Source organism: Gymnogyps californianus, chromosome 6 (assembly GCF_018139145.2).
Source record: "Gymnogyps californianus isolate 813 chromosome 6, ASM1813914v2, whole genome shotgun sequence".
Classification (NCBI taxonomy): Eukaryota; Metazoa; Chordata; class Aves; order Accipitriformes; family Cathartidae; genus Gymnogyps; species Gymnogyps californianus.
Genome location: NC_059476.1, coordinates 38,256,149 through 38,283,689, shown reverse-complemented (window position 1 = coordinate 38,283,689; position 27,541 = coordinate 38,256,149). Strand labels below are relative to the sequence as shown.

Genomic DNA, 27,541 nt, shown 5'->3' with positions numbered 1-27,541 from the left:
CTTTTTAAAAAATAAAAGAAAATAAAAATAAGGGATTTTTCCTTCCGCCACTGAATGGGAGCGGTGGATCGTGGGTTGCTCTTCTTTGCTTCTGAAATGTTAGCGAATTTTGAAGCGTGTGTACAGAGGAGAGGAGCAAGATGAAAAAAACGCTGATGAGGCATTTGGGAGCTCCCCTCTTCTGGGTTTGGCTCTGCCCATGCAATGCCAAGCTTAGGGGAGCGACAACTGTTTTCCTCCTGAATTTTTGGGTGCCTTTTTTGTTTTTTTTTTAATTATTTTTTTTAATCCTGGCTTCCAAAGCCCCTGCAGTGAGGTGCATTGTGCGTGGGGAGCCCTGGCTTTTGGTGCGCTCCTTGGGGCAAAGGGGAGTTTCTAGATGCCGATTTGGGAGCTAAAAACGGAGAAGTTAAACAAAAAAAAAATTTATAAAGTTTCAATCTAGGACTGGAACTCTTAATCGATAGCGGGCTGTAAATGAACTAAACGGGGGTAATTTCACATGCAGCAGGGTGAATGAAACCTTGGCTGGATTTATAGCTCTTGGTTTGAGTTTTAAACTGGAGTAGTGGCCGTCTGCGTGTGCGACTGCTGGGGTCTGCCCTGTGGCGTTCCACTGTAAAATTCAGCAGAGCGGCTCAGGAAAGGGTATTTTGGCTGAGCCGAAGGCCGGGAGCCTGGCTAGTATCTAGGATCCCGATTAACAAACTTTCCAGCCCTGCTTTCCAGCCGTTACCATTTTCGGACTGCCTCTGGGCTCCGTTTACATTCCTGGCCCTCCTTCCCAGCGCCGGTGAATGTGTTAATGCCGTTTTTCTCCTCTGCCTTCGGCCCGTTGGTGTCCTATAAACATTTATTTGGCGGTGCCTCCCGGAGCAGCGCGCCGGCTGTGGATGGTGCTGGGTGCGAGCAAGGCTGTAGCGCCGGGGCATTGGGGGTCTCTGAGGGAGGTGGGGCTGGGGCCCCCCTAGATGGGACCCTTGGAGGGCTCAGAGGTCAACCCAAATGACATGGGAGAAGGCAGCTAGGAGCTGAAGGGACTGGGGCTTTATGGATTAGCTAAAAGAGCATCTTTCCGCGGCAGCAGAATAAGTGCAATGCCTGTTGGCAATGGGGGAAGCCTGAAGTCATCTCATGGCTTTACTCTGTGCTGTGACGGAAACCAGCAGAAGATGAGCAGACCTTGATGCTGGCCCTGCTGGTACTGGAAGAGCCGCCTCAGGAACCCACCACGGCGCCTGTACGTGCTGGGGAGCAGCCGGGTGGGCAGCAGCCTTATTTCCCCAGGCGTTTGAGTGGCCCAAGCAAGGAGGGATTGCTCTGAGACTTGGGGGCCTGGAGCTACCCTGATGTTTCAGAGGGTGCCTCCAGGTCTGCACCCACTCCACCCACCTGAAAGTCTCCCCGCAAGGTGGGAAGACCAAGCGTGGAGGCTCTGGAGATGGCTCGCTCTTAGGCCAGGCTGCTGTAACCAGCTGTGTCTGGGTCTGTGAAAGGGATGCTACGTATCCAGCTCCGCTGAGGGCAGCCCCTTCCCACCCTGCCTGTGGTTAAGAGCCCTGGGACCTGCCTGTCTGACAACGTGGGGCAGAGGAGATGTGCTGGGGCTGGGCAGGGGGGGGGTCCATCTCTAGCAGGCTGCGAGGAGGCTTAAAATTAGCAGAAAGCGCAGATTCCTCTGCAAGATTCAGCGCTCAGCCTGCTTTTAAAAGTTGTGCTGAGCGATTGCAGAAATGAGTGCTGGACCTTTACTTTCCCTGTGTGAGTTTTGGGGAGCAATCCCCCTTGGCATGATAAAGCAGGGGGGCAGGGGCTCCCTGCAGGCCGTTTCACACCAGTCCCCCCCTGGATCCAGCAGCATCCCTCGCCCTGGCCCCCATCACATACATCCCTCCCTCCTCTTCCATTTCTGGGAAGGAAAAGGGCATTTTTGCTTTGAGAGGGGCAGGCAGTGCCTTGATGCCCCCAAAACTGCTGTTGTCATTCTGAACCTGGCTGGGGTGGTGGCATCTGCCTGGTGGCATCTCCCCTGTCTGTCCCAGGGGGCTGACACCAGGAGGGGATGTGAAGAATCAGTGGGGCTGGGGGTCCCCGAGGGGCCGGGTGCTGTGGCTGGGGGCCACTGTGTGCCATGGGGTCCCCGAGGGGATGGGTGCTGTGGCTGGGGCCGCTGTGTGCCATGGGGTCCCTGAGGGGACGGATGCTGTGGCTGGGGGCTGCTGTGTGCCAGGGGGTCCCTGAGGGGCTGGGTGCTGTGGCTGGGGGCTGCTGTGTGCCAGGGGGTCCCTGAGGGGCTGGGTGCTGTGGCTGGGGGCTGCTGTGTGCCATGGGGTCCCCGAGGGGATGGGTGTTGTCTGGAGGATGCAGTGTGCTGTGGAGTCCCTGAGGGGACAGATGCTGTGGCTGGGGGATGCTGGGTGCCAGGAGGTCCCCTCAGGGATGGGTGCTGTGGCTGGGGGATGTAATGTGCCATGGGGCCCCTGAGAGTATGGGTGCTGCGTGCCTGGGGGTCCCCAAGGGGATGGGTGCTGTGGGTGGGGGGTGCTGCATACCAGGGGCTTCCTGAATGGGCCGGTGCTGTGGCCGGGAGGGGGGTCCCCGCGGGGCTGGGGGGGGGTTGCAAGGTGCTGGGGCACCACGGCGGGGGGAGTCCCGGGGCGGGGGAGTCCCGGGGCGGGGGAGTCCCGGGGCGGGGGGCGGTGCCGGGCGGTGCTCGGCAGCCGGCGGGCGCGGCGTGGGGCCGAGCGGCAGCGCTGCCCTTCCTCCGGCTCCGCCTCCTCCTCCTCCTCCTCCTCCTCCCCCCGCCGAGGCTCCGGCGGTCGGGGCGGCCGCGGGCTCCGCTCCCGCCACCCCGCTCCCGCCGCCCCCATGGGGCGCCCGACGGCGCGGCCAGCCCGGCGCGGGAGCTGAGCCCGGAGCCGCCGCCAGGTACCGCATCCCTACCCCACCCCGGGGCCGAGCATCCCCCCCTTCCCCCCGGGACCGGGCATCTCTTCCCCCCCCCCCCCCCCCCCCTCCCCGGGGCCGGCTTCCCCGCTCATCCCTCCCCGGGGTGGGGTGGGGGTTTCATTTCCCAGCTGGGTGCGTGGGGAAGGGGATGGAGGGAGCAGGCTCAGCCGTGGGGTACCGGCTTGGAGCCGGGCGGCACCTTGGGGGTACCCCCCCACCTCCCAGCGCCACCCCGGGGGGGTTGCTGCCCCCCCCCCCATCGGGAGAGGGGGGCAGGTGCCGCTTGCTGGGAGCAGCCTTCCTCCCCGGGGTGCTTGTTGGGCAGGGGTCCCCTCGCCCCAGAGCCACGGCGGGGGGGGGGGGGCGATAGGAGGAAGCTTTATTTTGCCCCAGGAACACAAACCCCACAGCGTGGGCGTGAGGTGCCCAAACCCCAATGAAGAGGGTTTATCTGCAGCCAACGCTGCGCTTCGAACCTCTGGAAAATAGATGGATAACTAGTTTTGAGGCCCAGCACCCGCCCCGCGGCGTCCTCCCAGCTTTTGTGCCTTTGCATTCCCGTTTCCTATTTAAAAGGGGCTTTTCTCTCCTTCTTGCTGCCTGGAAGCCAGCCCCGCAGGAGGCCGACCCAGGCGGGGAGCCCAGCGCGGCTGTCTGCCGGTGCCGGCTGTGCCTGTTGCGGCTGGAGCGCCCCAAAGTGAGTTTTGGGGTTTGCATCCCTGGGCTTGCCTCCCTTCCACCCCCAAAAGCCGTTTGGAGGGCAGGCTCTGAAACGGGGAGTTGCGGGATGGCTCCCCGCTGGAGGATGAAGATGGAGGAGGAAGAAGAGCAGATGTAACCACAGTCCCTTCCCTGCTCGGGGAACATCCCGGTCTGGGGTTTGGCTCTGCAGCCTCCTGTTTGGGGAGCACAGGAGGAGCAGGAAACCTGGGATCACTCAGCGATGGGTTTCCCACTGGCACGTACATGCAGGGTATGTCGCAGAGCCCGGTGGGCTCCCACTCCTGTATGGGACGGGGTCACCCTCGCTGCCGTGCTGCCCGGACAGAGCCGGGATGCGGAGGATGTCCTAGGAGGAAAGTCTGCCTGCTCTCGCTGAGCTCCTGCCCGGCATCTGTAGCTGGCGGGGCTGAAAACTTCCAGAAACTGCATCCAGGCTGCGTTTCCTATGGCTGCCGGACTTTTCCGGACCCCTTCCTCTACCCTTTCCCCGGCGCATCGCTCCTCTTAGCGCCGGGAGGGGGGTGCACACCACCTCTTCTCCCCGCAGCCCTCCGGAATTGTGGCACTCGTGACATCCCAAGCTGTGTCCTGGTTGTTAACCCCTCCTGGATGGGGGGGGGCAGCGGATTTTGGGGTGGCCGGGCTGGGAGCAGGCAGGCATTGCCTGAGGAGGGAGCAGGCAGGCAGGCAGGCAGCGGTGGTGGGACATTTCCTTCCTGGAAGGCAGGAAGTGATTATGTCTTTGCACGAATGACACGGAGCCTAAAAATAACCGGCAGGTCTCTGTTGTGAGCAGATACCCCCTGGGATTTGCTCGATTTCGCTTTATTGAAGGCAGCGGGGTAGGGGAGAAGAGAGCCTGGGAGAGCGAGCTCCGCTCGCTACCGCCTGCGAAACCACCGAGCGTGCAAAGGCGCGCGCGACGGCGGGTGCGGGCGCGCAATAAGGTGCTGCTTGTCTTGCGAAAGGTGTGGTCCGCAAGCAGCCCGGCTTTGAAAAGCGGCCGCGTGTAAATGGAGCCGTCCCGTTGCTCCGCCAGCCTTCCCCGTCGGGAGGGGAGCCGGCGGTTAGCTATGAATAGCACAAAATCATAGCCCTCGCCTTCCCGAAACGCCCTGGCCGGGCTTCTCGTGGCACTGAGCCTCCCGGGTTTTGGGAGCGGGGGTGCCGCGGCGTGGGTGTCACCCCAAGGTCCCCACCCTCGGGGGGACACCCTCCCCCCCGCATCCCCTCTCTGCTGCCGGCCGGCACGGGGTCACGCCGCAAAACCTCCTGCGGGGAGGAGGTGGAAATAGCACGGGGTGAAAAATTTGGCAGAGCGGGTTTGGGCGTGGGGCCGTGGCGCTTCCTGGGGAGTATTTGGTGTCGGAGGAAAGCTCCTCCGCGGGACGGTCGTCTCTTTGGAGATGCCCCCGGCCTTTATCTTCATCCTTTATGGCTTTTTTTTTTTTTTCCCCCCTTTCTTTGCACTATTGAAAGGAAACTCTTCAGTAAGCATGCTCGCAGACCTTGAAACCGCTGGCAGCGGGCTGACGGCACAACCGGCAGCGCTGGCGCTTGCAAATTAGGGCTTTGTTCCTCTTTCCATCCACGCTCGTTGATAAAACCCCTCGCTTCAATAGCAGGCAGCTTGAGCATCTCCTGGGTGTCTGTGAGCCGCCTCTCGCCTCTTGGCCCTGCGAAGCAGCACCCCAGAGACCGGCGTGATGGGCGAGGGGACCTGCTGGGGGTCTTTAAAAAAAAAAAAAAAATGCAGTTTTTAAAGGAGTTTTTTTGGAGGGGAGAGGGCGCGTGTGGTGGATGCTCATCCAAAGGGCATCCTGCATCTGAGCTGCTGTTAGCCATTACAGGTGGGCTCTGTGCAAAGTCCAGGTGGTTCCGCCAAAAAAGCCATGTCTGCTTTGTATCCTGCTAATCAGACACTCGCTTTTATATCTTAATTTCTCCCGCGCATCGCCCAGGCTTTGCTTAGCGAGGAAGGTTTGACCCTGCTGATTAATAATTCACTGTAAACCAGGTTTGGGAGCGGGGGGCTGCAGCTCGGGTCCCGCTCCCGGTACCTCCCAACGGGTACCAGCATCCTCCCCATCGGTGGCCGCCTCCGTGGCAGGGTGCAGAGTCACCCACGTTTCTGGGGTGCCTTCTTTTTCTCCCCCCCCCCCCAACAGCTTTCCCTGACTTCAGGGTAAGGATTTTTTACATCAAGTAACTAAAGGCGGGTTGGTCACGTGAAGGATGGGGATGTGGCGCTCAGTTTTCTGCCAAAAGGCAGGAGCGGGGCGGGGAGGGGGTGTGAAACGCCGGGTCCTTGTTATTCCGCTGCTCCCGCTCGTATTTTGGGGGAAGGCATCCCACCGATGCTTTCCCCTCCTCCTTGACAGATGCCGGTGGTGTGGCGCAGGGCGTGCGGGGGATCGGCAGCACCGATCTCGGCCTGATTGAGAAATACCTCTGTACTTTCTAGGAAATGCTGCTTATTTAGTTATATTTTTGGCTGTCGGTGCTGGCTCTCTGAGGAGCCCGTAGCCCGTGAGAATGGAGGGTGGTTGCTTTTGCTTGTTTAAAAATAATAATAAAACAATCAAGGCTTGTAAAATCAGAGCTGTCTGCTGCAAAGTTGGCTTTCCAGAGCCTTTTCCTCCCCATTGCAAAGCACTTTTGAGTTGGTTTAAGGCATTTTGGGTCGCGTTGCTTCCTTGCCTTATTTCACCCTTGCAGCTCGGTGGGCGAACGACGCATTTCAGATAAACCACGGCTTAATACGTTATTTCTCACCTTTCCTTTTTGTTTTATTATGTTTTTTTTTTAATAAGCCAAACTGCTTCCTTCCGGCATCACCTGGAACAACAAGAGCCCGGTTCCCACGCAGCCTTTGCTCCGGGATATCTCCTGACACGCACGGGCTCCGCCGGCAAAGGGCTTGCTGTTTGTGTGTTATTTTATTTTCGCTGGTTTTTTTTGAAAAGGAGGGTTAAAGAGCACGCCGGGGGCGGGGGGGGGCTCGGCTCCAGCGCTTCCTCTGGGGTTCGGTGATGCCCCTCTGGCAGCGCCAGGGCTTCCTGCCAGCCGCCGTGGTGTTTCCTGCCTCCCCGCTTGGGTCAGCGGTGCCGGGTACCCCCCCTGGTCCCTCGCGGATGCATCCGTGCCGGCTCGATGCCGAAAAGCTTCTAGGGCTGCCCCGCACCCAGGGGAGGGATGGATGCGTTAGGAGGATGCTGCAATAGCTGCTGCTTCTTCCCAAAGGGCTTTGCATTTTATTTAAAAAAAACTATGAAATAACCTGAGGATGCATGGAAGGAGATTTATTTGATTTATTTCCTGCTGACAATGAGGCGGCCGGGCAAGTGCACGCTTCCTCCTCATCGCGGCGGCCGGGGCAGATGCATCCTGCAGCTGCAGCCCGGCCGCCCCCCCGCTATATTTAGTCCATTGTTTTGCTCCGGCTTTGAGTCCTCGCCAGGTCCCTGGCCACGGGAATAACCCCCGTGCCGGGCGGCGGGGGAGAGGAGCGGCTCTCTGCGAGGTGGGGGGCTGAGCACCGTACATCATCGTGACTTACGTGGGAGAGGCCGCAGAGCCCGCGCATCGTCATCTTTCGGGATGCTCAAGCAGCATCCCGGTGCCGTCTGCGGCTCCTCCGGCGTTCCCCATCCACCCCAGGCTCGGCGGGGCTGGCCGTGCTGGGAGGTGGGTCTGCAGGGGAAGGGAAGCATCTATACATTGCCCACCCGGAGGCTCTGCTTTCTCGTTAGGCAGCAGGAGTAATTAACCGGTGGCTGCTGGAGCTTTGAATTTAGGCAAAACACCTGGAGAAGAACAGCGCGGGTTTGTTGGGGCGGGATGCCTTCTTGCAGGGTGTCGGTCCTTTTTGCGGCTGGGGAGAAAATGGGCTCTTTGTTAACGAGCCACGGCCGCTATTTATCTCAGGCTTGGCTTTCAGGTCCCTGAGATTAGGGCTGCGAGTGCCGGTGAGGGGATGAGCTGGCTGGGTGAGTATTTCTGGGGTTTGTCCTTGCGCCCCTCGCCCTGGGGAGAAGACGCAGACAGGAGGCAAGGGTGCTGTGCAAGCGGGTTTTGTCTCTGCATCCTCTCCCTCCTAGAAAGGAAACCCCTAAATACGGAGTCGTGCGAGGGAAGGGATGCTCAAAACCGGCTCGCCCCGGCTGATGGCTATAACGCCGTCATAAAATCCATGCGGATTGCGTCTGAACCTCCTGACTTCTCATAGTGGCATGAAAACAGAGCAAAGCCCCACCGGCTCGGCTGATTTTTTGGGGATAACTCAGGTCTCAACATTCCAGGCTGAGACGTCGGATGCAGTAGGGTTCTTTTAAATACAGGTAAAATAATAAAACTATGGGTTTTTTTTTTAAGGGTAGGTTGCCTGCCTAAGCGTCTGCTTAGTGTTTGCTAACTGCGTTCAACTGTTGGGGGAAAAAAACCCTGATATTTGGGCTAACCCAGAGCCCTTTGGTGGGCTGGTCCCTGGGCTCCTGCCCGCCTTGGCAGGCCTGTGACGGTGGCTCCGTTGCGTCTCGTCTCGTTGCAGCCATCAGTGATATTTGGGAGAGTTTTCAGGCAAGATCATTTTCTCTGTGTGTCCTGGGACAGGGTTTTGCTTCCCCACCCATCCCATTTTGTGTCCCAGCTTGCAGGTTGGGCACTGGGAGGGTGTAAGCCCTCCCGCTCCCATCGGATCCAGCAGCACCATAGCTGCTCCCGTACGGATGACACCAGCGCTTCCCTCTTCCCGTGGCTTTTTAGAGCAGTTCCCGCGGTTGCCCAGAGCACCCATTTTGGGTAATTTCGGTACTTTCTAGAAGACGCTTGCTTTTGCTGCCCAGCCGAGGCGGGGGGGAAAGAAGCTGAAATGTGATTTCCTCTCTCCATTCATTTTGTGGTTTGAAAGACCATTTCCAAATCTGCCCGGCCTCTTTTTATGTCTGTTATTTGCCGGTGTGGTTTATCAGGCAAAAAAAAAAAAAAAAATATCCCTAGGGGATTTACGGCGAAGGTGGGTGCCTGCGGCGGGGGGAGAAGGACGAAGGAAATACAGAAGCCGCCGGCGTCGGCCTGCGAGTTGGAGGGTGAGTCTCCATCCCCCGGCATGGGGATGCTGGAGCAAACCCAGAGGAATCGGTACAGCTCGTTGGGCTGTGCTGGCTGCTTTTGAAAAGATGCACCAATTCTGAGCAAAATAAGGGGGAAAAAAAACTGTCCTGGCTGAACGCTCCCCTCCTGCTCGCTGGCTGAGCTCTCTGAAGCCATGAGCGCATGCCCTGAAACACTCGAAACCTCCCTATATATATATATATATTTTGCTTTATTTTTGCCGCAACAGTGTTCATGTGAAAGAAAAGCATAAGGCGACTTGGAGAAATGGCACTGGCCTGAAACAGCTGGGTGTTTTTTTTTTCCCCTTCTCTCTCATGTAAAAGAAACCAGGCTGCCTAATGGTGCAGAAAATTCACGGTAGAGCAACAAGTTTTCTGCGGAGCCGGGAAAGAAGATAGGGAGGAGGGGAAAATCTGTGCCGGGGCACGGCCGTCTCGAAATAGCACATTTTTCCGGAGGCTTTTCTCCCCCTTGAAGCATTTGCAGCTGCTGGGGGCATCGCATTCCCTGGGATTGCAGTAAGGGACTGATCCTGTACTGCTTGCAAGGCAGCAGAAGCAGCTGCAAAAGCATTTGTAGGGCTGGATTAAAGCCACCCCGGGTTTCCCAGCGCTGTGCATCGCCACTGAGCAGGTACTGTCCCCCCTTTGAATGCTGCCAGGGTTATTCCCCATGCAGCATCAATAAAAAGGAGATTTTTTTTTTTTTATTGAGGACCGTCTCGGTAGGGGTGGGCAGAGTTTTGTTTTGGTTTTTTTTTTTTTTTCAGGCTACCCCTTTGCCATCTCTCGCTTCATTAGGTTACCAGGATCCGGCCCTGGCTGGCGCAGACAGTCGGCGCATTGTCCTGGACCGGTCGAGTGTGGCAGGATGCTCCTGGCCACCACCAGCCCCCCCCCCGGCCCGGGGCTGGCCCTTCTGCTTTCATCCTTGTTTAGGGATGAGCTCCCTAGGGATGAGGCGGGGGGGGTGTGGGTGTGTGTGTGTCTGCTTTCAGGGTCCCCCACCTGCCCTGGGGGAGAGGGTGTTCCTCCAGTATGGGAATAACCGGCTGCTTTAAAGGCAGCTTTCGGATTTGCTCATTAATCGCTGGAGGAAATCCCTCATCCCGCTGCCTCGAGGCTCCCGATGCCTCCGGTGCAATCAAGGGGGTTTCTCAGCACTGCAGGATTATTTATTGCTGCGCGGGGGGCACCTTTCCTCCTTGCTGCCTCCCACAACTTCTGAGGCTGCGAAATCACATGCGGACGCTTCACAACTTCCCCCCCCTCCCCCTGCCCCCCTGGCTTCTCCTCTGCTTGCACGCGCATCGACGTGCGTGTGTGCACGCACGTGCATGCACAGCCTGCACCGGGGAGCAACCTCCTCGAGCCTCGCTCGCTGCTCCAGGCACGCTGGCAGCTCCTAAATCCTAAACTACTAAATATTTAGTAAAATTCACTTGGTGTACGAGCGTTTTCCGCCTGGGGAGGGATCCTGGAGTGGTTTACAGGCGCTGGGAAGGCAGAGGATGAGGCTAAGGGCTGTGCTGCTGTGTCCCTCCACGGTGCTGGGGGGGGGCCGGATCCAGCGTTTTGCCTTTCCCCCCCCTCCCTCCTCAGCCTCACTTTTGCCTGCTTTGGGTCCAGACCCTCCCGGATGGAGGGAGCCACATGGCAGGCAGGCAGGCAGGCAGGCAGGGAGGAAGAAAGCCCTTTGCAGGAACAGGAGGGAAAGGGCTGGCTTAGCGTTTCTTCCCAAATGGGCTTCCCCTCGCCCGGCTGTCGGTGGAAGGGGGGGCCCTGCGCCCGCCCGGGATTTTCCCTTCCTAAAATGGGAGCGGCTGGGGGAAAAAAAAAAGAAAAAAAATTTAATTCCTCCTCCCTCTCCCTCCCTCCTTGTTTTTCGCCCGCGATCGCTGCCACCTCCCCGTCCCGGTGCAGCCGCCCGCGGATTATGGGTACGACCGCCAGCGCGGCGCAGCAGGCAGTCTCGGCATCCCCCCTGGAGAGCGGGGCGCCAGGCGACGGCAGCATGGAGGACCAGCGCTCCCTCAGCATCCACTCCTTCCAGACCCTGGGGCTCCACAACAGCAAGGCCAAGTCCATCATCACCAACAAAGTGGCGCCCGTGGTCATCACGTAAGTCCTTGGCAGCCTCTTGCAACTCTAGACCTCTGTTTTTCTGCACCCTCTTCCCTAAATATTGCTTTTTTTTTCGTCTTTATCCATGCCATTATTTTTTTCCTTTACCCGCCCGCATGTGGCTTTCGCAGGTACAACTGCAGGGAGGAGTTTCAGATCCACGATGACCTGCTGAAGGCCAACTACACGGTGGGACGCATTTCTGAGGCCACGTTGGAACACTACCTTGTGCAGGTGAGCATCGCCGCCACCCCGTGCCGAACCCGTTTCAGCCTGGGCTTTGGGGACCTCGGGGGTTTTTTGGGGCTGATTTTGAAGATCACCAAGAAAAAGCCACTTTTCTTCCCAGCTGCGTTCAAGCCTGCTTGCTCAAACGCACTTATTCCCCATCTTCTCTCTGCCCATCTTGTTTTGCAGGGGAAATATTTCATGGTCAGGGATGTATACGGCAAATTAGACGTCTTGAACACTACTGGCAGCTGCGGCGCTCCCAATTTCCGACAAGCCAAAGGAGGATACGCCGTGTTCGGCATGGGGCAACCCAGCCTCAACGGCTTCAAGCTCGTGCTGCAGAAGCTGCAGAGAGAGGGCCACAAGGTTGGTGGGTGGAACTGGGGTGGAAAAAGGCAGGAGAGCTTTCGGGCAGCCTCTCCCCCTCTTTGCAGGAGTGCGTCTTCTTCTGCGTCCGTGAGGAGCCCGTGGTCTTCCTGCGGTTGGAGGGGGACTTTGTGTCCTACACCCCCCGGGGCAAGGAGAACCTGCATGAGAACCTCCAGTGCCTTCAGCGGGGGCTGCGGGCGGAGAGCCTGGAGCTGGCCATCCGCAAGGAGGTGAGGTGGGACGGGAGGGGGTCGTCACCCCAGCCACAGCGGGGTGCATGCATCCCCCGGCTCAACGATGAGTGGAGGGGTTGTCGGCGGTGGTGGGCGCCCCGCGGGTTTTGATGGGGGGGGGTCCCCATCTCTGCTAGATCCACGACTTCGCGCAGCTGAGCGAGAGCGTCTACTACGTCTACAACGACATTGAGCGCTTGCGGGACGAGCCCCACGCCGTGCGGGTGCAGTGCGAGGAGGACATCCAGGTGACGGAGGAGGTCTACCGCAGACCCGTCTTCCTCCTACCCTCCTACAGGTGCTGCCCTTCCTCCTCCTCCTCCTCCTCCTTACATGTGGTCGTTGGCTTTGCTTTTGCAAGCTGGGCTCTTGATCCCCTCTTAAGCCACGTGTCCTCCACCGTGGTGGGGACAAAGCCCCCCCCCCGTGGCCCCATCCTCCTAAGAAGGGCTGTCCCCGTGCCTGGCAGGTACCACCGGCTGCCCCTGCCCGCCGAGGGAGCCCCTTTGGAGGAGCAGTTCGACGCTTTCATCGGCTTCCTCAGGGTAAGCCGAGGAAAAGCGCCTGGTCCATGGGGCCACGTCGGGTTGGGATTTGCTCCTGTGCCTGAGCAAGCGCACCGCGTTGGGGAGCGTGACTCCCCGAGAGCATCGTCTTCTGTTTTTGGCTTTACGCTGCCTGTTAGAGGATGCCTGTGCCTGCGGTTGCATCCCGTTCCCATTGCTGTAGACCCTGCTGGAGAATTCCATGTTGTCCAGCTGCTTGTCCCTACCGCTGGCTGGAGGTGACCATCCCTCGCCACCTCCCAGCATCCCTGCGCAGGTGGCTCTTCCCTAAACGGGTTTGGGAGAAATGATCTGGATTTGGTGCAAAGGCTTTCGATGGCAGGGCTTCTCTTTTTTCTTTTTTTTGGTTTTTTTTTTTTTGGTTTTTTTTGGGTTTTTTTTGTTTTTTTTGTTTTTTTTTGGGTTTTTTTGGTTTTTTTTTTTGGTTTTTTTTTTTTGGTTTTTAGCCTGGGAGATGAAATCTCGGTGGCTTGGGGACTAGCGGTGGGAACATCTCCAGTGGGGTGGACAGGCCAATGTCCGCCGGCGGCTGGGGAGGGCACAGGGCAGGGGGATGCAGTGGATGGACCACCCGTTGTGCTGTCCTGGTCCATCCACACCATCCCCTGAGCAAAGGGGAGATGCCACCCACCCCTCCGCACCTGGGCAGGGCCATCACCTCCACCCCGGCCATTGCAGTGGCAGACCCGGCTCTCCTGGGTGCCCCTATGGTCCCCATCCCTCTGTCCATCCCTCCTAGGAGAGCCCCAGCCTGCTGCTGCGGGACCCCGGCAGACCCCCGCCGGCGCTGCTCTTCGGCTGCCAGACCGGCGTGGGCAGGACCAACCTGGCCATGGCCATGGGCACGCTCGTCCTCCACCACCACCGAGGAGCTGCCCAGAAGCCCGAGTAAGCGGGGCAGCCCCCCGGGGCCAGGGTGGGGGGGGATGCCCGTGCCCCCGGGGCTGGTTTGATCTCCTTCTTCTCCCACCCCAGCCTCCCCCACCCGCCTAAAACATCTCCCAGGGACAGGCTTCGGGTCATCCAGACCTTCATCGAGATGGTCCCCAAAGGCCAGCAGATAGTCGAGGAGGTAAGGGGGTGCCGGCAAAACCCCCGGCGGGGTGGGTGGGAGGGGGAGATATCGGTCCCTGTCCCGATCTGGGGCTCGCTGAGCGGCTTTCCGCTTGCTCCTCGCAAGGTGGACGGTGCCGTCGCCTCCTGCTCGGAGATGCACGACATGAAGGAAGCCATCTATGAGTACAAGAAGAAGCTGGAAGGGATCGGGGAGGACTATCAGATCCAGGTACGTTAATTAGAGGATTGCTCAGATGCAAGCTGCCTCCGCGGGCTAATTTATCGAGCTGTTTTTGCATGGGGATGAGAAGAATGTAAATTCTGGAAATCTGAAGCTTCCTGTGAGCTGGAAATTTCCCAGAGACGTGAAACCTGGAAGGTTGTGGAGCTTTTCTTCCCCCCCACCCCAATCCTTGAAGAGCCATAACACTGAGCAGGCCGGGATCTGGGGGAGAGCTGGCCCTTTTGGGCTTCGCCGCTGCTTCTGGTAGATGACCTCGGGGACAAATAATATCCCGTGCCTTAGTTTCGTCAGCTTTAAAATTGGAAAATCGATACCAGCCTGGCTGGCAAAAAGTCCTCGGGAGCTGGGAGGGATCGTTGCTTAGAGGTTTTTCTGCAAATATAGTCACTCAAGGTCAAGCTTTTCTATCTGTAGAATTTCCCCGCGCCCCCCTTTGTTTTGAAAAGCCATCAGGGTGGTTTTCCACGCTGGAAAGCCGTGGTCTCCCCTGTTCGACCCAGGGGCTCCTCACCAGGCGGTGGCTGGACGGCTGGCTGGAGGGAGGATGCTCAGATGGAAGTGCTACCCTGATCCCCGCCTCTTCGGAGACGAATTTTCCCATTTAAATGCTGAATGTGGAGTGGAAGTGCTGGGGCCGGTTGTAAAGGGCGATGTGAAAACAGGCGCTGTGCGGCCAAAGCAAATAGGCTGGAGCAGAAAAGCACCATGAAAATGATGAAGTTATGGGAAAAGAAAGCATTTACTGTCACTTTGTTGGCGTTTAGTAGCAAACCCCAAATTTTGCCCCCCCGTCCCCTTCTAGGGTGGATTTGGGTATGTTTGGTGCTGCTCATGTGATGGCAGGTATTCTCTTGTATAGTGGGAGAAGCTTAGGCACAGGGCAGGGGATTTTCCCGCTGCCTCGAAGCCTTTCCCCGACTTTTCCCTGCTGGGGAAGGCTGCTCTATGTCATCCTCGACGCCAGGGAAACAAACGGCTGGGGGACTGCCGTAAATTAGCTACGGGGAGTGTTTATTTGAAGTCTGCGTGGAACGAGAGCAGGTTTAAGCAATGGCGAGGGGCCAGGAAAATGTGCTGGGGAGGGAGGGAGGATGAGGAGGGGAGAGGGGCTGATGCTCGGCCATCAAAAAACCAGCCTGGGCTTGGTAGGGCTGGAGAGGCTGCAGGTGGTACCGGGGGGCTTTGCCGGGTGAGCCGGCAGAGGCCAGCTTGATTCTGGGGTGAGGAAGGGCTTTTCTGGGCACAGAGGAATGATGTCATGCTGGACTGTGGGTTTCTGCCCTGTGTTGGGGGGCAAAAGCAGAGATTTAAGTCCTCAAGCGATGGTGATGCAGGGGTAGGTGCATCCCGGCATGGGATGCTGAGCCGCAGCCGGACCCCGGCGGTAGCCAGCTCTCCGCGGCTGAAACGCGAGTGGATCATCCCCCTTTTCGTCAAAAGCCTAATTATGGGGAATAATTAGAGATTTACCTTGGGTGAGAGCGCAGGGCTGGTTTTTACGACAGGAACCCAAGCGCTCGGGGAGAAGCGCCGCTCCGCCGGCGGTCCCGCCGGCAAACCCGGCACGGCTCCATCCTCGCAGGCTCTGTTTTGAGTTTCCAGAGCAAAGCCCGCTGCCCTGCCTCTTGATAAATGACAGCGGGCCGGATTCCTCTTGTGGAGAACAAGTAAATAGTCATGAGTCAACCACGTAATGTCAGAGATGCGCAGACCCTGCTCACCAAGCCGACCCCCGTATATATACAGCCCCATCTTATAGGGTTTTCCATCGTACCCTGGGGAGGGGGTCCCGACGGGCTCTCCAGGGATGCTCGTGGATCCCGTGCCGGGTGCTCCTTCGCTGGTGCCAGCGTTGCGGGTTAATTTGTCGGACGGGATGCTCGGATGTACAAACCCCTGCCCCGAGGCAGCGTGGGGGTGGCTTTGCAGAAAATCCCGAGGGTTTGAGCTTGTGTCCCCGGGAGGAGATAGCTGTGCTGGGGCACTCGCCTGGTTTGGGGAGGTAATGATGAAGATGAGGAGGAGGAGAGCTTGCTTGAAGCCAGCTACATAGGCATCAGGATGCTTCTGGGCAGGAAGGGAAAGAGGAGACACTTGGAAATGGAGGATATTACGGGGTGCGTGGCTTATGTCTCTATTTAATAAGCTCGTCTTCCTCTTATTTAAGTTTGCCTAGCGTCACCCTTCATTTCAGGGTCTGCCACCCCCCATAGGATGCTGACCCTGGAGGGGGTCCTGGGGGTCCTGCCGGGCTCGGAAGGCAGATGGGGGGTCCCCGAGAGGTCCCTGACCATTCCTCGTTTTACCCGGAGCATGGGGCTGGGAGACGGTGTCTCCGGCAGGCTCCCTGCATCCCTACCCGCAGCATCGCTGGCACGGGGACCTCTCTCCCCAGGGATGCTGCTGCCCGAGCATCTCGGCCGAAGGCCACGGAGGTGGCCGGGGTGGGGGCAGGACCTTGCATTAACCAACCCCCTCCCCTTGGGTTTGAGTCTCCTGTTAGCGTCTGGACAGTGTTAGCATCCCTGGGACAGCAACGCCCTTTGAGTCCGGTTGGAACCGCTCCCGGTGTGTCCTTGGGCTAAAGGGAAGGTTTCGTTTGAGCTGAAATGCAAATTAATGTCTTTAAGGATCATTTAATACAGAAAACTTGAAGCGTTTCATTTAAAACAACAACAAAAAGCCTTAAAAAACTATATTCCAGATTGGGTTTTGTAGGTTTTTCTCTCCCCCCGCCTTCTCATTTGGAAGTGGTTTCTTTCCAAACAAACAGCTTGGTGAAGTTAACATGAATACGCAAAAAAACCTTCTGAGCGGCTTAAATAGCATTTCTGCCCCTCTTCCCCCCCAAAAAAACCTGCTCTATTAAAAAAAAAAAAAAAAAGCCTCGGGCCTGTTTGCTACTTGCTTGTCTCTATTCTAAGCCAGCCGCAAACGAGCGTGCGGCGGGGTTTTTCCCCAGCCTCCCAGTTTGCTGGGGGCCGCAGGACCAGTCGGCGCTGGGCATCCCGAATCCCACCTGCCTTTGCTTTCAGGGGAGCAGCACCAAAGAGTATTTCCTCCAGAGGACTTTGCAGAGCCTCCAACGCTATTTCTACTTGATTGCTTTCAACTACTACCTTCATGAGCAGGTAAAAAAAAAAAACAAAAACAAAACCAAAACAAACCCCACCAACCCAAAAACCCCTCCTTTGCTCTTCTTTTTTTTTTTTTTCTTCTTTGGCTTTCCCGTGTAGTGGGAGGGAAGGGGTCTCCACCTCTGAGTTTCCCAAGCAAATACAGGTTATTTCGGTGGGGTCGTGGGTTGCGTCCGGGCAGGGGGTGCGAGCCCGGGCAGGGGGTGCGAGCCCAGGCTGATGGCGCGTCCCCCCCCCACCCCGTCCCCCCCCCGCCGGCAGTACCCCCTGGGCTTTGCCCTCAGCTTCAGCAGATGGATGTGCCGGCACCCTGAGCTTTACCGGCTGCAGGCGGAGATGAACTCGTCAGAGCTCACCGTCACCGGGGACCTCGTCACCAAGGGGACACGAGTGCTGGTGAGTAACCCGTCCTGGATGTAGGGATGGGGCTGGTGGTTCCTTGTCGTCCCCTGGGAATGGCACCTTCTCGGGATGCTTGCCTTCAAAGAGGTTTGGTGGGGTGGGAGAAGCGAGGAGTTTCCCTGTTGTAGGGCAGGTGCTGAGTCTTGGGGTCTCTGGATCCGTGTTGGGGTCTCAGGTCCATGTCCTGCTGGCATCCTCAGCAAGGATGGGCATGTGGCCAGAGACCCCCTGTGCGCACGGACGTGTCCGGCCCCGCGGACCCAGAGTACCGGGATGCTGGAGCACCCCATGACGCGAGCCTAAGCTGCTGGCCTAGCTGCAGCTTCATGTTTCTTGGTGGTCCTTGGCTGTGGCGGGGTGAAGGAGGCCAGAGCTGTTGGTGGCTTGCTGCTGCTTTGGCACGGTCTTGCTGCAAGGAGAGCATCTCCCACCTTTGAAATGAAAACCTGCGCCTCCCACCTGAAAGCGTGGCTTTGAGCCCCGGCTTGCTGGTGTTGGAAGGGTTTGGGGGTCTTCTCCTGAGCGGGGACCATGGGTGAGAGGTTGTGGTGTGCTGGGAACCCCCCTGCAAACCCGTGGGTGGGAGGGTGCAGGTGCAATGCCGGGGGGGGGGGGTGCACTCCTTGCCCGGGCTTTGCTCCGCTGCAGGTGGCGGACGAGCGCTTCTGCCCGGACGTGCTGAGCACCGCCAAGGAGATGAGCGTGGCCAACTTCCGACGGGTGCCCAAGATGCCCGTCTACGGGACGGCGCAGCCCAGCTCCAAGGTGAGGGGCACGCAGCCCGCGGCGGGCAGGGTCGCCCGCGACGGGCTCCCAGCCCTCCCATCACCCTTGCCCACCCCTTCCCCTAGACCCTGGGGAGCGTCCTGAGGTACCTGACGGACGCCAAGAGGAAGCACGCCCGCATCGTCTGGATCAACCTCCGGGAAGAAGCGGTCCTGGAGGAGAACGAGCAGATCTATACGTTACGGGAGCCCGGGCAGCTGGAGGAGCTGATCCCCGTGCCCGCCGCCTCGCCCCAGCAGCTGGAGGTGAGCTCCTGCCCGCCGGGGAGATGCTGGGTGCTGCGGGGGTTCCTGCCCATCCAGGAAGGGCTGATTTCCCCCTCCCGGGAGCCCTCGTGGGTGATGTCCGCAGGCTTTGATAGTCCCTCACCCTCCCAGAGCTGCTTGGTTTGTTTTTGGTTTTGGGTTTTTTTTTTTTTCTTTTGGGAATGAGGGACAGCGGTCGTATCGGGTGCCGTGCTTGGCTCGTGCCCTCCGTGTCTGCTCAAGGCTGGGGACAGCCCAGCTGATGCAGAACCAGGTGGTGGACCCGCTCTTTATTGTACTGCAAAAATAAAGGAGTCCTCCCTGACTTCGCTGTCACTGTAACTTGTAAGAGTTTGCCAAGGCAGAGCAAAGCGGAGATCCTCCCCCGAAGAATTTATAGTGCGGCTTGAAAGCCAGGGTAAAAGGCACCCGGGGAAAGGAGAGCAGATGTTCCCAGCTGGGTTTCCAGAGGAGGTAGGCGGTGGAGGAGCTTGGCTGCCAGCAGCAGCGCGGCTGCGTGGAGGAGCTGCCCGGAGTGGTGGGAGACGATGCTCCTGAGGCTCCCATCAAGCACGGTGGGGACCGTGGTGCTGGGCAGAAGCGGTGGCCAGGACCTGGTGCGGGGTTTTGAGTTGGCTGCGGGGTGTTTGAGAGGGATGTCAGCCCGCATCTGAAAAAAATAATTAAAATCCTGAAAAAATTGAGAGGAGCGGGTCTTACAGTGAGAGTTTCTCCATCCTCTGCAGAAACTAGAGGCTACCTTGAAGGGCGACCTGCTGAAGTGCCAGAAGTGGCTGGAGGTGTACCTGGAGGCGGAGAAGCAGATGAAGATGTTCAAGAGCTGCCTGACCACGCAGGAGATATTCAGCCAGCAGAAGAACGCCTGCCAGGGGCTGACCTACCACCGCATCCCTATCCCCGACTTCTGTGCTCCCAAAGAGCAGGTACCCCGGGGATGGGACGGTGCTGCTGCCTCCTTCCCAGGCCATCCCTGCTGCTGCGGGGTGAATGTCACTTGGGTGCTCAGTGCCACCCAGCCGTGGGACCATGGTGGCGTGCCCAGGCTCAGTGTGGGGTGCTCGCTGGGGAGGGGAGGGTCCCCCGGGAGATGTTGCATGGAGAGCCTGGGTGCCTTCAGCTGGCCAGGGATGGAGGGGAGGCTGCTGGGCTGGATCTGGCAGCAAGGAGCCAGGGATTTTAGCCTGGAGGTTGTAGGACAAGGGGGATCCTGTGGTGGGGAAGGGAGGTGGGCAGCCTGTGCCGACCCGCAGCGGGCTGCACCCATAAAAACCCACCGGCTTTGCCCCCCGGCAGGACTTTGACCGGCTGCTGGAGGCCATGAAGGACGCCCTGGCCGAGGACTCGCGGGCAGCCTTCGTGTTCAACTGCTCCAGTGGCCGGGGCAGGACGACCACGGCCATGGTCATCGCCGTCCTCACCCTCTGGCACTTCAATGTGCGTACCGGGGTCTGCAGCTCTCCCTGGGGCTCGGGCCGGAGCGGGGGCTGCCGGGGAAGCTCAAGCACAGCCCGCAGCAGCCGTCGCACAACGGGAGAGCTAAAAGGAGCGTGGGGAGGGCCAGGGTGGGCTGCGGGGGGCGGACGCCTGTTCGTTGGCCTCTTGCTGTGCTTAGCCCCCAACGAGCTCCAGGAGAAGTGTGGGTGCATCCCTGGTGAGCCTTTACGCCGTTCCCGAGAGCTCCCACCCCAGGCCGAAGGGTTAAGGGCAGGAGAGATGTGGCTCCCTCCTTGCAGAGCGGATGGTGGGGGTAAAATTTTGGTCTTCTCTGCCCAGGCAGAGGGGAGGTGGAGGATGCCTGGGGTCTTGGTGGCTTGGGTTCGGGGTCTGCATTTTCTGCTCAGCTGTCGGGCAGCGGGGCCGGGGCCGCGCAGCCCCTCACAGCACAGCCCTCTCTGACCACCCCAGGGCATGCCCGAGATGAGTGAGGAGGAAATCGTGAGCGTGCCTGATGCCAAGTACACCAAAGGGGAGTTTGAGGTGAGTCCTTGGGCCTGACTCTGTTTTAGGGGTCCCCCTCCGAGCCCGCTGCTTGTTTGGAGGGGCCGGGTCCTCTCCTGGGCAGGGACGGAGCAGTGGGGTCGAGGCGAGGAGGCACCTGGTGAAGCCCCTGCTGCTTCTGCCCATGCTCCAGGTGGTGATGAAGGTGGTCCAGCTCCTGCCCGACGGTCACCGGATGAAGAAGGAGGTGGACATGGCCCTGGACACGGTCAGCGAGACCATGACGCCCATGCACTACCACCTCCGAGAAATCATCATCTGCACCTACCGGCAGGTGAGCGTGCCCTCTTCCCCGTCGGCACGGGGCTGCCCAGGTCCGTTGCAGCCGGGCTCCGGGACCAGCCTTGCTGAAGCTGGATCGTTTCTTGGGCTGAAGCTTTCTGGCATGTCACCCGAGAGGTGCCAGGGCTCTTTTGGTCATGGTCACCCAGTGCCGTCTTGCATCCCGCCCCGCCCTGCATCCCGTCCCACATCCCGCCTGTCTGGTGCCATCCTGCATCCTAGCTGGCATCCCGCCCAGCATCCCACCTATCTGGTGCAGTCCCGCATCCCACCCAGCATCCTGCCCATGCGGTGCCATCCCGCATCCCACCCAGCATCCCGCCTGTCCAGTGCCATCCCACATCCCACCCAGCATCCCGCCCATCTGGCACCATCCTGCATCCCATTTAGCATCCTGCATCCCACCCAGCATCCCGCCCATCTGGCACCATCCTGCATCCCATTTAGCATCCTGCATCCCAGCCAGCATCCCGCCCGTCCAGCGGCGCGCAGCCGGCAGAGGGCAGGGCCGGTCCGTCCCGCTCTGCTCCCAGCCCTGAAGGCTCCTCCGGCTCCTCCGAGCTCGGGAGGGGACCCATCCTTGGGAGGGCACCCATCCGTGCCCACGCAGGAGGCATCCCGCGGCCGGCCGAGCCTGTGGGCTGCAGCCTGGTTTTACATGGGAACTTCTGTGGAGCTGATGAAGGGGAGAAAGGATAATTTTTTATTAGAATTGGGGTTTTTTGAAGCTATGCAACTATTTCATGGAGCCTTGGAAGGGCTGAGCTCGGGGCTCGGCATTGTCCCTGCCCAGGATGGTTTGCACCATGACCCTGCCGGTGATGCCCTGCTGTGTTTTCAATTAACGGCCGCAAATGATTGACTGGGGGAAGAAAAACCAAAGCATTTAATCACCCAGTAACATCCGTGGCTCCCTGGGTGTTTGCCTCTTGGTTTATGGGGTCCTCTGCATTTTTTTGGGGCGGGGAGAGAAAACCTGAGCTCTGCGGGACGAACCACTGGGGAGCTGACTGTTTGCAGCAATAGCTACTGTGAAATTATTTGGGATAAGTAATTTTATTTTATTTTTCCCTCCTCTTTACGTATTACGGGGAGGTGGCCACGTAGCCGGTGGGAAGTCTCACCTACTTTATTGCATCCTTTGCTGCTGCAGAGCTAAAAACCGCCGTGCTAAACGAGCGGCTGCCTGCTTATGGATTTAATTATGCTCTCTGGTGACCCCGAATGATCCCCTGCCTTGCTGCTGGCTCCTGCCTCTACACTCAGCCTTGGGGGTCCCAGGAGGAAGACCCCAGCAGAGCAGTCTTGCCCGGGCGCTCCTGGCGTGGGGTGGGTTTTTTTTTTTCTTTTTTTTTCTTTTGGAAGACAATTCCTGCGACCTCCTTGCCCTTCTTCCCGGCACTTGGCGGTCAGGACCAGCACATGGGTGTTCCTGGGCCGTATCCTGTTTCCGGGCGGGCCGTATCCAACTCGCCCTGGCAGCCCGGTGGGAAAGCGAGATAAGGAGGGATTCATCCGCTCCCCCTGCACCCTCTGCCCTAAGGAAGAACCTTTTGTCGCTGCCTGCATTTTGCATTTCCCTCTCGGCTGCTCCATCCATCCCGTTGGATTTGGCTGGGCCGGGGGGAGGCACGTGCAAACGCTTTAGTTTTTATTTATTTTAATTTTTTTTTTCCTCAGCGATGGGCAGCTTGAAGAAGAGAGTTACGGGAATTGTATATTCTAGGCATTGCCCTAATGGACTTTTAATTAAGCTGTGGTTAGTGTTTAGAGAAACGTGGGGTTTGGGTGAACCAGCAGCGTCACGGGATGGATGCCGTGCGCCCGGGGCTGATGCTGCTTTGTAGTTTTGGGAGCCTGCTGGGAGATGCTTTGCAGGGTTAGGAAAAGCAGGAGGGAACGAAAAGGTGCTCTGGTATTTGCTTTGGTTTGTTCCTACCCTTTTCCACCCCTAACTGGGAGGAAAAAGTAGGGGAATATAAGAAAATAATAAATAATAGGATAAAAGATAAATGATAGGAGAATAAAATGATAAGTAATAGGATAATAGAATAAAATGATAAATAATAAATAGGGTAATATAACAACATGATAAATAATAGGTTAATAGAATAAAATGATAAATAATAGGATAATAGAATAAAAAATAAATAGGATAATATAACAACATGATAAATAATAGGTTAATAGGATCTGCTCTCTGCAAATACTGGCACACACGTGCGGAGGAGACACCTTTTCGAAGGGCACAACCGCTTGCCTGGTGCTGCCATGAATAGGGGTGCAAGCGGGCTGAACAAACCCTGATTTTCGAAGCCCACGGCTGGAAATGTTGGTGTGCCGTGGCAACGAGCGGCCGGGGAAGGACCTAGAGAAAGCGGAGCAGGGTTGTGCCTGAGAGCGGGTTGGTGCTGAATTGCCGCTCTTTGGGATGGTCTGTGGGGTACGCAGCGGGATTGACTGTGGGATCAGGGCTCTTATGCCGGCTGGCTGTTTATTCCTTATTTATTATTTATTAATCCCTAGAAGGGGCATCACTGTTCTCAGTGTTCTTAAAATAACAGCTGTAATATAATTATATATATGTATATATAAAAATAATAATAGGAGATGCGATGGCCACCGACCTCAGAGCGGGGTGCTGGGTGGCTGCCGTGGCCTCTCCTCCTCTGGCGGCAGAGGCTGAATCCGACCAGGGAATGCTGGAAAGGGACATATTTTTCCCTGGGGAAACGCTTTGCAGTCCAGGAGCTCGTGGTTTTGGGTACGGTTTGCACCTGGGCGTCTATTCCTGGCTCCTGGGCACACACCCCACGCGTTTAGCAATCCCTCATCTATTTTTGAGGTCTGCACGGTAAAGGGGAAGTTTTTATACGCTGGAAACCACAAGGTAATGAGGGCCTGGACTGCCAAGCCACAGCGGGAGCGGGCTGGAAGGATGCACTTATTTTTGTCCCCAAAGTGGCCCTCCCTCCTCAGCTGGAGGCGAGGCAGGGGCTGCAGGCTGGGCTGGTCTCCTCGGGGGGATAATGGGATCGGAGGGCTGGTGCGCAGCAAAATATATGGCTTTTCCCTAGCGCCAAGAGGTCCTCGTGGGTCCTTCACCACCAAACTTCTCGTGTGGGATGGAGAGCAGGACCGTGGATGAGGACTGGGTGCAGGAGCTGCCTCTTGGATGCTCTCCCGAAGCGGGTACCACGGGCATCTCAGTCGGTTTCTTGCTCCTTCCAGGGGAAGTCGGGCAAGGATGAGAAGGAGACGCGGACGCTGCAGCTGAGGAGCCTGCAGTACCTGGAACGCTACATCTACCTGATCCTCTTCAACGCCTACCTGCATCTGGAGAAGAAGGACTCCTGGCAGCGGCCCTTCAGCCTCTGGATGCGCGAGGTGAGGCTTTCCCTGCCTAAGCCTCCAGCAAGACCTCGCTCCACCTCGTATTTATAGGGCGCTGGGAAGCAGATCCCCGTCTTTATTTTATATATGATTTCCATATGCTTGTTGAGGGCATCGTATGTGGTCCCTTTGCTCCGGGCGAGCTCCCACATCACCAGGCTGGTGGCTCTCATGGAAAGCCAGGCAGGTCACTGGAGATGGGTGGCATCCCACCGCATGGATGGGGTGCTTCTCCCACCCCAAACCTGCCCTTTTCTCCTCTTTTGAGTTTCCCAGGGTTTTATTTTGATCTGCCAGTTGTGATTGCAGCATCTGGGGGCTGGGAGGCCACCAGCCAACCCCCCCCCCCCCGGGGCCCTCCTCCTGGCTTGGTTAGCTCGGCTGGCTCTCCTTGCACCCAAACCCACCTCTGGTCTCTTTCCAGCATATTAAAAATACAATATCCCAGCCAAACGGGTCAGGGGAGTGAAAGGAAGGAATAATTAAAAGCAGCCCCACTTTGCCTTGCCTGGCCGGGGCAGGCGGTGAAGGGGAGGGAGGGCCTGGGAGGATGAGGACGGTGGCGCTGGGCACCCGAGAGAATGGGGAGCCAGCTGAAAAAATGGAATGGAGGGTGAGTGAGAGACCCCCAATTATCCGTATTTCCTGCTTTTTATTATTTTTTTTAAATTTTTATCATGCAGAGATTAGTTTTTCTCTCCCCGGGTTTGCACGGCGCTAAGTGGGCAGAGCCTGCCTTTGTGGGAAAAACCTCATCCCTTCGCTTGCCTCCGCCGGCGCCGCTAATTCATATTGGCATGTTTGATCCGCCGGGCGGGAGATGAAAGCGGTGGCTGCCAGCTCCGCTCACCGTCCCCCCTGCCCCATCTCACTGGAAGGGGCCGCAGCGAGGACGTGGGGGGGATGACCGGTGCCCGCCCCGGCGTGGCATCCCGGTTATGCCAGTGTTTGCATGGCATGGCAGCATGGCGGGAGGCGGTGGCTGGGGCTGGACCATCTTTTAGTGGAGATGTGTGATGCTTGCTGTTGGCTGGATGTGGGATGCATGGGTTTAAATGCATCCTAAATGCTGCATCCTAAATGCTGCATCCTAAATGCTGCATCCTAAATGCTGCATCCTAAATGCTGCATCCTAAATGCTGCATCCTAAATGCTGCATCCTAAATGCTGCATCCTAAATGCTGCATCCTAAATGCTGCATCCTAAATGCTGCATCCTAAATGCTGCATCCTAAATGCATGGGTTTACATCTGCCCCTGTCCCTCCCGTTTGCTGGAGGGGGAGAAATGCACCCAACCTGCGGATACAAGGAGCCTTTGACCCTAAAAGCGCCCCTTCCTGCCGCATAAACCCTGCGTTTTTTAGCAAAAACAAGGCGCCATTGTAGCTTTTTGGCAGGAGGGTGCCAAAGCCAACAAACCCTGCAATGGCTGACCCCAGCAGCGAGGAAGCAGCTTATAAAATGTCAGAGCCGCAGCCGGAGGAAAGCTGGGGGGGGGGAGCTGCGGGAGGCGGGTGGGCACCCGGATGCGGGGAGATGCTGAGGACCTTCCCCGCGCATCTTCACCCGGGAGGATGCTGGAGGGGGTTAAATCTCTCTTCTCCCTCTGTTTTCAGGTGGCTGCAGTGGCTGGCATCTACGAGGTCCTGAACCAGCTGGGCTTCCCCGAGCTGGAGAGCCTGGAGGGCAAGCCCCTGTGCACCCTACGGGGCCGCTGGCAGGCGCAGGGGGGCACCTCCCGCCCTTTCCGCGGGGACTTTGTGTAGGGTCGGGGCGCTGGGAGGGCCCCCCCGCTGCTTTCTTCTGGGGAGGGCGAGAGGAAAAAGACTGTTTTCCCAAAAACTGGGGGTGTGGGGAGGGAGGGAGGGAGGGAGGGGTGAGCCCTGGAACTGCCTTAGAACGTGGGAATTTCTGGGGTTCTTTTGGATGCAATAAAAATACTGTAAATTAAAAATCAATCCTTTTAGGCAGGTGCTTAGTTGCGAGTGGGGTGTGATTTGAAAAGCGGCTCTGAAATGCTGGGACGCCGTCGCCTGAATTTGGTGGATGCAGGGCATCACGCCGGATTTTTCGTGGCCGTCGTCGCTTGCTCCCTAAACTAGTGCAGCATACGTGCACAAATATATTTATATACACACATATGTGTGTATATATGCATAGATACAAAAATACACACACACACGTATATATATGCATATATACATAAATACAGATATATATTTATGGCTCCATGTGTGCATATATATGTATATCTGGAGCCATAAACACTTGTAGCCTGGATTAGGACGCGCAGAGATCCCAGTCACTGCAGACCGGGGTATTTTTAAGGTTTGGGCATCTGTGTTGGTTCTTCCCAACTTTTTTAATTAATGTAGAGGGGTTTTGTTGGGTTTTTTTTTGTTTTGTTTTTTTTTTTTTTAAGGAAAGGAGAAAGGGAAGAGTGAAAAATAAAGTTAATCAAAAGAAGATGCAAAGAAGGGCTCCAATGCCACCCCCCTTCCCTCGCAGTGGGGGGAGAGGAGCCTGGCGACCGAGGGGGCGATGGGGAAGTCGCTGGTGCGGGCGGGTGCCCGGATGGAAGGATGATAAAATAGGACGGGGAGCACACCAGCAGGAGCACACGCTCCGTCTCTCCCAGCAGCTGCTTTCATCTGCTGCCAGTGGCGGGAGGCGCAGGCGGCAGAGATTCAGAGGTGGAGGGTGGAAAGAAAAATACAATTTTTAAATAGCAAGGGATGCTTTTTCTTAAAGATTGGGATGGTTCCTGCTGCGGCTGCGAGAGCCCCGATTCCCAAGGGGTCCCTCGTTCTTTTTGACTTAACCACACATTTTGGTTTTACTTTTTTTTTTTTTTTTTAAATGCAGAAATACCTGCCTGAATATTTTGTCCCTCGCCGGGTTTTTCAGTGTTTGGATAATTTGCCGCTGCTGTAGTAGCACAGTTGACTTAGCGATTTGCAAGAGGCTGTTGATGCTATTTTTTCCTCTTCTTTTTCTTTTTAACGGAGCACGTGCTTTACATCTTCACGGAGCCACAGTACATCTCCATTTATTCTGCCTTGCTAAAGAAATTACCTGCAGGCTCGTTTGCTTTCAGCTAGGCTGCAGAGCCATCCCCTTCTCCTGCCCCCGGCAGCAACCCTTGGAAGTCCTGCCTAATAGCCCTGACTTAATTAGGCAGGGTTTTTAATTGCTTAGGAAATTCCAGCCCCTTTAATCTTGGTAATGAAGGCTGGAGCTTTGCATCACCTGGACCGGGGGGGGGCTGAAAGGCTTCTTTCCGCTTTCCCACCATCCTAACAAGCAATTTCCAACGCAGGGCAAAAGCAATTGCCTGGAAAAAAAAAAAGCCTTGGAGATGGGAATGTGTTTGAACGTGAAAAATCAACTGTGCTGTATTTATTTCTCCTTTTCCCCAGGCTGGGAAGGCAGAAACCTAGCTCCCTCTCCCAGAGGATAAGTGAAACCTGGCTCTGAATGGGTTTCGGAGGGGTTTGCTCCAGCTGAAGCTCTCAGTGCAAGGCAGGGGGGACCCCGGGGGGGTCCCAACACTGGGAGATGGGGCACAGCATCCTCAAGGGCGCTGGGTGACCTGGTTCCCATCGATTCTCCCCTCCTGATTGCTGCAGTAAATTGATTTTCTGCAAATTCAGGTCACGGTTTCACT

General features: G+C 57.4%; 1 protein-coding gene across 3 annotated transcripts; it reads left to right on the top strand.

The window, feature by feature from the left end:
• The first annotated feature begins 2,875 nt into the window (after positions 1-2,875).
• On the top strand, positions 2,876-25,716 carry PALD1 (phosphatase domain containing paladin 1). 3 transcript variants are annotated; one of them, XM_050898859.1, is made up of 20 exons: positions 2,876-2,928; positions 10,710-10,907; positions 11,042-11,144; positions 11,328-11,507; positions 11,576-11,740; positions 11,899-12,041; positions 12,213-12,288; positions 13,049-13,197; positions 13,285-13,381; positions 13,490-13,594; positions 16,645-16,740; positions 17,008-17,142; positions 17,797-17,913; positions 18,000-18,179; positions 18,926-19,123; positions 19,494-19,634; positions 20,106-20,177; positions 20,332-20,472; positions 23,712-23,867; positions 25,491-25,716. In XM_050898859.1, the coding sequence occupies exons 2-20, from the start codon at positions 10,723-10,725 to the stop codon at positions 25,638-25,640; spliced, it is 2,589 nt and encodes an 862-aa protein (XP_050754816.1). In that variant the 5' UTR covers positions 2,876-2,928; positions 10,710-10,722; the 3' UTR covers positions 25,641-25,716. The 3 variants fall into 3 exon arrangements, with proteins under 3 accessions (XP_050754816.1, XP_050754814.1, XP_050754815.1); XM_050898857.1 differs by having other exon boundaries at positions 11,881-12,041; XM_050898858.1 differs by lacking the exon at positions 2,876-2,928 and having other exon boundaries at positions 10,619-10,907; positions 11,881-12,041.
• Positions 25,717-27,541: the final 1,825 nt, after the last annotated feature.